At 41.4% G+C, this 10,804-nt stretch overlaps 1 protein-coding gene across 1 annotated transcript; it reads right to left on the bottom strand.

The window, feature by feature from the left end:
- Positions 1 to 1,849: 1,849 nt before the first annotated feature.
- On the bottom strand, positions 1,850 to 10,607 carry LOC126824939 (peroxisomal sarcosine oxidase). Its single transcript, XM_050554393.2, has 8 exons — positions 10,418 to 10,607; positions 9,670 to 9,818; positions 8,576 to 8,783; positions 7,846 to 8,031; positions 6,885 to 7,031; positions 4,233 to 4,382; positions 3,989 to 4,064; positions 1,850 to 3,313 (listed from the first exon to the last, which is right to left on the bottom strand). Exons 1-8 carry the CDS (start codon positions 10,529 to 10,531, stop codon positions 3,171 to 3,173), a joined length of 1,173 nt encoding a protein of 390 aa, XP_050410350.1. The 5' UTR covers positions 10,532 to 10,607; the 3' UTR covers positions 1,850 to 3,170.
- Between the last annotated feature and the right edge of the window lie 197 nt (positions 10,608 to 10,804).

Below are 10,804 nucleotides of genomic sequence, written 5' to 3'. Positions count from 1 at the left end.
GCAACTGCCTTTGAAAATAGGGTTACCTCCCCTTTAATGAAAAAATCGCAGAAATTAAAACATTATTTACATATATGCATCTGGAAAAGCGAAGGGTAAAATTACCTCAGTGAAAATAGAGTATAATTTTTTTTTTTAAAAAGAAGTTATATCTCGATCGATCTGGGTACATTCGTTACACTATTTAGCCTCGTTATAGAGTGTTGATCGATCGAAATATTTTAGGCCGATCGACAGATATTTTATAAGTCGATCGATCGAAATCCTGTTGGAAAGAAAAAAAATCGTTGGACGTAGATCCTTAGTCAGCCACTGTAAATAATTGTGTGTGAAACAGTCAATGGTCGCCTAACAAAACAAATAGAACCTTTTCCAGTTTTATTCTGGTGACGTCCTGTGCCGTTTATAGGCCTATTATATAGCACCAACATTGACGCCCCCATTACTATTAAAGAATCGTAGCCATGGCCGTTTTGCAAATAAAACGGTAGACAATACAGAACTCAAAAAAATATAAATATGCTTCATAAAAATAAGTAAAATGTGTCATTTTAGGACTAACACACGTTAAGGAACCAAACAATTTACTGATAGCGAACTGAAGGATACAAATCGGGCTAAATGCACAGAAATACAGAGGCGGATCCAACGGGGGGGGGGGGCTGACAGTGCCCTTTTTTACTGCTGAGAGTGCTTTTTCACAGACCCAAATATGTCCGTTCCCAACCCGTTGCAGGGATCCCAAATGACTCAAACCATCGACACAAACACACCAGTCCAGTCTGGTCTAATTAATGCTTCCACTTTCAAACGAATTCTGGTTGTTTAGCTGACGGTGCCCTAATCCTATAGAGTGACTATAGACAGACATCAATGATAGCATCTTGTCGAATCGGCGGCGTATACTACTATACACTCATGCTCATCACCGACGCGCATTAGTGCAACTTGATGTAGCATTGTTTCATGTGTGGACAGTACAAGTTACAAGGCTTAAATAGTGAAGTGGCTAGGGAATAGATTCGTCTTTTTCCCCATCATAATGCCCCGCTCGCCTTGACAATTTTCGAGTCGCGTGTTCAACTGGCTTTTTTGCTCGATTTTATGGCTCTTTTTCAACCATTTCCGAACGTTTACTTAGACGAAAATATCAGACAAATATAGCTCTTGGAATGGCTACAGATGCAGGAAATGACGGATAATTTTCTTGGGGGACCCCCCCCCCCCTCTCAGCGGCGTGCCGCGTCTCCGCGGTCAGTGCCCTCATTTTGCGGCGCCCCCCCCCCCCCCTTTTCAAAATTCCTAGATCCGCCCCTGAAATAAGACACTGGATTTCTGGGTGGAAAGAACGCTGACGGGCAAAGCGGGGACATATTGAGTGTGATGTGCGAGCCTATTTTAAGGACATTTTCAAGGTACACGTCCTTCGGACATTGATAATTTTGAATAATACATGGTCTCTATATAGTGTCAATTTGGCATGTATTTGCTGAAATTCGACGAGATGACTGCCAAAACACAGAAACTCACAAACTAGAATGTGCGGGAGACTATGGTTTCGATTTCCTGGTTGTACGTGACAAGGAGTAGGGTCGCCTGTCCAATCTCGCGGGTTTTCTCTGAGTCCTCCGGTTTGCTCCCACTGCTATAGACCCCTCCGCGCAAGCGAATTATTCAAATAAAATTGAACCATGTGTTAGTCCCGAAATGACCTAGTTTGTGTCGTGTGAACGTTACCCCCCCCCCTCTCTCTCTCTCTATTACTAATATTGGTACAACGCTTTTTTAATTATTCCATTTGAAAGTAGTGTACTCGTTTTGTCTGGGCCACACGGTATACTAGAAAACCCAAACCATATTATTTTATTTTTATTGATCAGTAAAGGGAAGAAATAAATCAACTATATGATCACACATTCTGTACACAGAGGTCCGTCTACTTCATACTTCGATAATAGATCCCTGTCCTAAATGGCCGCCATATCCAAAAATTAGTATTGTTTTATTATGAGATGCTACTCCGTTTCACATCTGTCTTATACACAAAGGCTAAATAAACCTACTCAATTTCATTAAATGGAAGCGGAATAAAAAAAAATATATGTAGTGTTTTCGATTAAAATCGTCGAATTAGGACTCAAAATGTCGACCAATTACTTTAGTGTTTGTTCTCAAGCGGAGCTAACTGTAGACAGACAGCCTAAGTTTAGTATGTATGATCACAATGATAATTCATAGAAATACAGCTGATAGATATAATTAGTTCTTTGATCGATTTGGTAAATTCGGTATATTAATCTGATATATTTATAGTAACAGAAGACCCGGAAGTATAGTCTCAATAAAGTCTCTGTAAGTTTTGCCGTAAAGACAGAGTCTTCTACCCTCGTCAGACCATGGTGGCGTCCGTACAGCGCTGCTAAGGCAACGGAAAATTGTCTCAGTGCGCGTCAAGGTCGTCATAAGCGTGGTAAAAGCGTGGTGGAAACGCCGGATATTGTGCTGTGGTCTCCATGGTCGCCAATGATCGCAGAGTCACGTCGTTTGTTTTGAGCATGTTCAAAACAAACGCCAAGGTTCTGCGATCTAATCTGGAAAGCTGTAAGAGCGCGACTTTTTTCAAGTTTGTAAAATTTTTGGACATTTTCTCGCGTTGTGTTCACGTTTACTGGCGTGCATTTCCTGGTCGCCGTACGATCCAATCTGGTTAAAACACAGATCCTATTTCGTTTCGTTTTTATAGATCAAAATTTCGTTTTACTTGTCTTTACTACACTTGGATCTGGAAGAGTTGTTATTTAACTCGTGTTCTGAATGGTGTCAGGGATAAGCCAATGAAACGGTCTGTTACGGCGAGCTTTAGGCGTGTTTTTCACGGAACTGTGGGTAATCAACCAGTAACATCAATGCTGATTGGTTAATCAAATGTCTGACGACATAGGGTCATAAGTCGGTCTCTTGACCCCTGACGTGACCTATCGCTATAACTTGTCAGATCTTCATGTTGTGTAGGCCATCGAAAGTATAAAAAAACGAAACGAAATATAGATCTGTATTTAAAGCAGATTGCGTACGATCACAACAGCGCAGTAATAAGGACGCCACCCCGGTCTGACTGGGGCATTAACAACTCGGGCGTTTTAAACGTGTAAATGAAAATATGATCCTAACTATAATTTGCTCCTATAATTTGTCACAACTCCTTTATCAAATCGAGAAATCTTAAAATAATTCATATCAAACTCTGGTGTTTTTCCCAGGACCAAATCACTTAAAATCGTCCCTACTACAGGTGCTAGCTTGAACCCATGACCTGGAAGAAACGAAAGATTATTTTAATCAAGTTGTGATTTTACTGTAACATCGTTTATTTTAAACGAAATCATCTAATTATTATGCGTTATTGATGGATGGGAGAGAGAGAGAGAGAGAGAGAGAGAGAGGCGACCTTACTCCTTGTCACGTACAAAAGGGAAAACGAAACCACGCCAGTTGAGTCAGTGACAGACCTTATGATACAGCGCTAAACATTCGGCCATCCAACCCGCCGTTTGAAACCTTGTCGAACCACCGTGTGTATATAATATAGTGATTAAAATGAAATTAAATGGGGTTTAACGTCGTACAGATCTGCTCAGATTCGAGACTAATGAAGACGGACATACGCCATACAGTGTGCTATTATGTAAATTTTAACTGCCAACGGATCTTTTACGTTAATCATCAACGGCCGTTGAAACGTACATCGGATACAAATCTGTGGAAAATCGGACCCATCAGATGACATTGAGAGTTGATAATGGTCTATTTAATAGTTTATATAACATCTAAGGCCCAATTTATCTCTGGCATCATCCCTGTATCGTAACTTATGTTGAATATCGTACGGTATTCTCTTCCTTATGTATACGTATGACAATAAAGTAACTTATATTGAATATCGTACGGTATTCCCTTCCTTATGTAAGTAATAACAATAAAATCTTACCAGAGAAACCGGCCGCTATGATGATATTTTCATATTTTGGATGACGATCAAGAAAAAGATGCCCATCTGGAGAATTCTAGAAACAGATAAGCAAAGTATTATATTGAATTAATATAAAGATTATTTTGCCACATTCTTGTGTTATAGGTAGATTTGAGCGAAAATAGAAATTTGAACTTCACTGCTAATTCAAATTGGTCTCTATCTACACGTGGTCTTTATAAACAATATGAATTAATATTACCGTTTTAACACAAGGCTCTTCTATCGCCGGCACAGGATGTAACCATGGTAATCTATTCGTGACGTATTTCATCATTCTTTCTCGCACCCAGCTGACGTCAACACCATCTCTAATGTAGGGATCTACCACGGGACCCATTGTTAAACAAACCTAACAAAACAAACCGTTAAAGCGGAAATTGCAAATTTTCTAAGAAAGTCAAAACGTAATTATTTCTATGTATTTTGCTCAATAGGTTGTCAACTCACAATTATACGATCATAGGTGTCATTCTCACACTTAAAACTCATTTACTCAGGAAATAATAACACAATTACCTCCCAATTACCTCCCTTGTTATCTATTCTCCACCATGGAGTAGCTTTTTTCAAACGTTTGAAAATGAAGAGGAAAATGATATTTTTGCCAATTTCTCAGCTGGCAATAGTGAATTATAGGATTAATAGGATTATTCTTTAACAAGGTAGGACTTTTTATGGATACCATCTATTTTCAGGCTTTATTTTAATAAATTTTACAAATATAACTTAAAAATTTGCAATTTCCGCTTTAACACATGAGTAGAACATTTCATAATACAGATCCCAATTATATTTATTATTGAGCCTCTTGTTGTAACTGAATAATATGTCCCAATCTTTATTCTGGTCAACAAATTGTACTATTTTACAATATTCCAATTAATTGATGATACAAATTTCATCTTAACACACCTTTAAAAAATTGGAAAAATTCAACTAAATGATTTGAAAAGCCTGACGTAAAGCTTTTCAAATGTGACTTTGATTTAAAAATAATTTTGAACCCTCTGGACAAGTAAAATAGGATTTAATGGACAATTTACACAACAGGTAGGACACTAACACATCTAGTACCTAGAATAAAGCTATTTTTTATTTTCTGGAGCTGTCAAGCCAGCAAGAGTGTTATTGTCCCTTTAAGCGCATTGATCAACTCAAATGTATTAAAATTTCCATTTCCAGAAAACGATGTCATTAAAATTGTTGGTGAAATCCAAGTCATTGATAGAAACTAGACCAGTGTTGCAAATGAAAAAAAATGAAAATGAAATGGAGTTTAACGTCCTACTGTTCTGCTCCTAACCTGGGCTAATGAAGACGGGCATACGCCATACAGTGTGCTATGAGGGAAATTTTGCCCGGACAGACCAGTGTTGCGTAAATGTAAGGTCAATTATGGAAGAGAGAGAGAGAGAGAGAGAGGAGACCGATGTGTTCGAATAAAAATCCCATAAGGTTACCTGTCACCTTGTTATATACGAATCTGGAGAGAAAGAGAGAGAGAGAGAGAGAGAAATGGGGTTTAACGTCCACTCGACACAGACTACGTCATTTCGGGACCAGCATACGGTTTAATTTTATTTCAATAATTCGATTGTACGTTGGGGTCTTTAGCAGTGGGAGGAAACCGGAGGACCCGGAGAAAACCCACGAGGTTGGACAGGCAACCATACTCCTTGTCACGTACAACAGGGGATTCGAAACCACGCCAGTTGACTCAATGGCAGGCCCTATGATACAGCGCGCACGTGCTACCCATTCGGCCATCCAACCCCCCGTACTAATCTGGGGTCAAACTCTAACCTGAATTGATAACATACCATACCATATCACGTGATTTACAGTACGTTTTGGAGCACTTGACACCCCCTCGCCCGACGTACACACACAATTTAAGTCAGTGTCAAAGGAAGCTTGAGGCCCGGCAGTGGCGGCGCCAGGGGGGGGGAGGCAAGGGGGGGGGGAGGCAAGGGGGGGGGGGCATTTGCCTTCCCATTAATCTGGTCTGCCCTCTGTTTGCCCCCCCCCCCCAATAATTTTAGAAAATAAAAAAAGTATTTGTGATACGTTTCGGTAATCAATACCTTCTACGGTGAATAAATCCCACATCCCCACTCAGCCATAAACTTGCATGTTGTAGAGCATTTCCGACAGTCTATTTTTCAAAATTTTCTTGGCGAGGTCCCCAATGGACTAGCTACTTTGGCGCTCACAAGGGGAATTCGTTGAGGTTCGCAAGTCCGTTCGTTTGACATTTTGTTATCTAGTCGGATAAACTAGTGATCAGGCGACGGACGGTATCTGGTCAGATCTATTTATCTCGACGATCGGTGCCTGACAGAATACTGTAAGACAGCATTTCCGGCAGTCTATTTTTCAAAATTTTCTGGGGGAGGACCCCTACTTTGACGCTCTTGAGTGGGCTTCGTCGTGATTCGCAAGTCCGTTCGTTTGACACTTTACCCCATCGATCAGTGCCTGAAATACTGCCAGGCTGCATTTCGGGCAACATGTTTTTCACAATTTTCTGGGGGAGGCCCCCTACCCCTAGTTAAAGCTCGTGCCTTTGCCCCCTTAACCTTGGACTTTGTCCCAGCTTTGCCCCTCCAATCACCGACGGCTGGCGCCGCCACTGCTTGTGGGTCTATTATTTTGTAGTAGAGCTAACATCTCAAGTGAAAAATCCCAAGGTCACCACATCACTAAACTAGAAGACAATGAAATGAAATAGATGTTTGCTTTCTTGCTGTCAACGGTATAGGATATAGGATACTAATTCATTATTATTGGGTTTCGGGCATGGTGGGAGTGAAGAACTGAACAAATATTCAAATAAGGTACTTCACGTTACCTTTACTAAACCCTGATATTCATCACTGGGCGTAGAGTACACTGTCATATCATGAGATCCTACTGTATCTAGAAAACACGGGAATTTATCAGATGAGTGCATCCCAGATACCTTCTCTTTCCAGTACAGCACCATAACTCTTAGAACCTTAAAAAGCAAGAACACGTAATCCTAAGACATTATAATTAAGATGATGATTTAAGTCCTACTGTTCTGCTCCGACTGGGCTAATGAAGACGGCCTCAAGCCGTGCTGTGCTCTGAGCGAAATTTTGCCCGGACGGCGGCACCAAGACCCACTCTTCGAATTCTAACTGCTAATTCACCAGAGTTCGCTTACGTGCACACGGGAAATCGTTTTCGTCCATCCGAAAGACTAATGGTCGTCCCTTGCCAGACACTGACTAGTGGTAACCACACCCCTGATGCATCATCAAGTCAAAAGGAAAGCAAACTCGAGACAGTTTGCCAAAATAACCAAGTTTGTTCTGCTTTTGCCATGTGTGTTTGGTATCGTTGACTGTCAAAGTTACTACCGTTGTTGTTTGTCTTAGTGCTTAACGTCCTCTTCCATCGCGTAGACAGGACGGAGGGCCTGACAAGGACAGCTGTCTAGTCCTTCGGATGAGACGAAAAACCGAGGTCCCGTGTATACATTGGAATGCACGTAAAAGATCCCTTGGCAGTTGGAATTCGATATAAGAGTAGGCGATAGTGCCGCTGCCCGGGCAAAATTTCCCTTATAGCACACTGTATGGCGTATGCCCGTCTTCATTAGCCCAGTATAGGAGCAGAACAGTAGGACGTTAAACCCCATTTCATTTCATTTCATTTAGATCGCGTATTCTGGGGAATACCGACCACCAGCGTCTCATCTGAGAGAGGTATCGGTCCTGCTAATGGTATGCTAAAATGCAAAAATGAGCCCCAGTTGCCACCGAGTCCTTCAAAATTGTCCTGACCTTTAGAGGTAATTGAAGTCCAGTTTTAGCCAGTAAATTATTGGTGTATGGACCTAGAGCTAGAACAATATTTCTTCCTCTATACTGATTTCCGGTCGTGGTTGTCAAGGTAACTATATCTCCTGGCATCACGTCATCAACCCGTTCACCATCACGTAAAGTTCCACCATATTTCTTAAATTGTTCCTGAATCAGAAAATATACAAACAGACTATACCGTATATAAGGCTTGTTGAAATACAAAATACTTTTATATTATTCTTCAAAGGGGTAATGGGTTACTAAATTCTGTAGGTATTGCGTCTCAAGGGTTCGTAAATTATACCCAATAATATAGCCTATCTCGAGCCTAGCTCTCAACCCGCCGTACGTGCTACTACTGGTAGTCTACTGGGGAATTTGTGTAATAAATTTTAAATTTTTAACAAAATGGCTACGCAGCTTATGCATTATTCCTTATTCTCGCTTGCCAAGTGATCTACACGTGCACGCGCATAGGGTTTGTTATGGATTCGAGTGCGTTATCTGTTCTCGTGGGTCTTCTCCAGCTTTTTGCTTATCCCACGGCTTAAGACACCAGGGAATCAAGTTTTTACCGGGTTGAATTGTCGTGGTTTGAACCCTTGCCTTGCGTATGGTCGATTATATAATCTCGTGGATTTTCCACAGGTTCTCCCGATTCCCTCCGATCTCATCCGACCCACACATGCTCCGTCTCACACAGATTTACCTGAAAAGCTCTTAGTGATTTATCAGCGTAGAGTATTCCACCTTGGTAGTCGTAAATACCCACATAATCATCCGGTAGTGTAAAAGTGGGGAATTCGGATTTTAGCTCTGGTAATGTTAGTGATCTGTATGGAGCTTTGTTGACCTTTAACCCCGTTTCTATTGGGGCCAGAACGGATGGTGGGGATATATAGAGAGTTCCACAATTACTGAAACAAATAAAAAATCAACTATAACCAGAACGGATTGTGGGAATTTATAGAGAGTTCAGAATTACTGAAACATATTAAACATTAGCCATGAATAGAATGGATCGTGGAGATACATAGAGAGCTCCACAGATTACAAACTGACCGTAACGAAACTTCGTGTTCTGGACCAGTTTCATGCATGGACGCAAGATCTCCGACACACGTTCAGAAATGTTTCGACTGGGATTCGTTAGTCTTTATCATTCTCTAATAAAGACTAAACAAAGTGTTGCTCAATACTAAACGGTAATCACCAGAAATCATATTCCTTACAATGGTGTCCTGTGGGGTTTACGTCTTTCTTGGAAATGAAATAGATAACGTCCTACTGTTCTGCTCCGACTGGGCTAATGAAGAAGTATATACGCCAGACTGTATGCTACGAGGGGAATTTGCCCGAACAATACCCCTACGGCCTAACTGTAAGTCGAATTACAACTGCCAAGTGATCTTTTACCTGCACGCCAATGTGTACACGGGACCTCGGTTTTTCGTCCCATCCGAGCGACTAGACAGCTGTCCTTGCCAGGCCCCCTGTCCTGCACCACTGACATGGACACTGTCGTTCTTGGTCTGTCCTTATAATGAGGCATTGACTCGCTAACCAGCGTGTAAAGGCTTCGAGCCCGGTGTTAGTCTGGGAGGTTTCGCAGGATTTTCTAGCGTGGTCTCTCCTTCTCAATAGTGCAGGACGGCGTGACTGGCAAGGAACAGCGCTAGTCGTTCGGTTGAGACGAACAACCGTGGTCCCTTGTACACGTTGACGTGCACGTAAAAGAACCCTTGACAGTTGGGATTCAATTGCTGTCATTCATTCTTGGTCGGTCGAAAATTACAGGCTTACTTGTATATCTTTTCACCGCATTCCTCCTGTAGAATTCTCCACCCTTCAAAACTATCCTTCATCATAGCAGAATATATGGCCTGGGGATAGGCTCGTCTTGTTATACGACTCTGTCCATGTGAACTGCCTCGACTATGAGGTAGGGGAAACTGAAAATAATATCAACATACAGACTTCGATTGGAAATTTGGACAATGGTTAGATCGGGGCTGTGTCGAAATGCATAAAAAGCGCTTGATTTGTCAGAATTTTGTTAAAAAATTACGCTACATATTGAATATGCTGTTATATTACCACCAAATGTTTACGCAAGACATCGTTAGAAATCAAGCACAGCGCCGAATTTACGTATAGGCTTGGCAGGCTAATGTCGCGGGAGGGGGGGGGGGGGAGGCTGAATGGTAAGCGTGCGCGCTCTGTATCATAAAGTCTGGCATTGAGTCGACCGGCGTGGTTTCGAATCCCCGGTTGTACGCGACAAGGAGTAGGGTCGCCTGTCCAACCTCGTGGGTTTTCTCCGGGTCCTCCGGTTTCCTCCCACTGCTAGACCCCTACGCGCAAGCGAATTATTGAAATAAAATTAAACCATATGTTAGTCCCGAAATGACCTACTTTGTGTCGAGTGGACGTTAAACCCCATCTCTCTCTCTCTCTCTCTCTCTCTCTCTTTCTCTCTCTCTCTCATTCATACAACATTGTATTTTGTAAAAGTGCAATGTAAATGAGGTCATATATATTTTAAGCTGACCTGTTCTAGTAGAAGTGTTGATTGACCTCGTTTAGCTAGTTGATATGCTGTAGATGACCCTTCTATACCAGCCCCTACTACAATAACATCATATATAATATCTTCTTTAGACATTTTCACATCTCTTAATATTCACCCCTTGCCTTGATAATACCTCGATCTAAAATAGACCGTCGATTCAGCTCGCATATATATTAGTCAGCTATTTATTTATCTCCTATGGTGTTCCATCTCGGCCACCAATAACGTCGCCTTTCACAATGTTAAAGACTCCATATACACAAGGCGGGATGACCTTGAAGTCATTGTGACATTACTAACGTTAATTCTTATTAATCTAAATTTATCCTATACACGTGTCATATCCCATCAAGTAATACATAGCCC

Source organism: Patella vulgata, chromosome 6 (genome assembly GCF_932274485.2).
Source record: "Patella vulgata chromosome 6, xgPatVulg1.2, whole genome shotgun sequence".
Classification (NCBI taxonomy): domain Eukaryota; kingdom Metazoa; phylum Mollusca; class Gastropoda; family Patellidae; genus Patella; species Patella vulgata.
The sequence above is the reverse complement of the archived record's forward strand: the minus strand, read 5'-3'. Positions and strand labels throughout refer to the sequence as shown.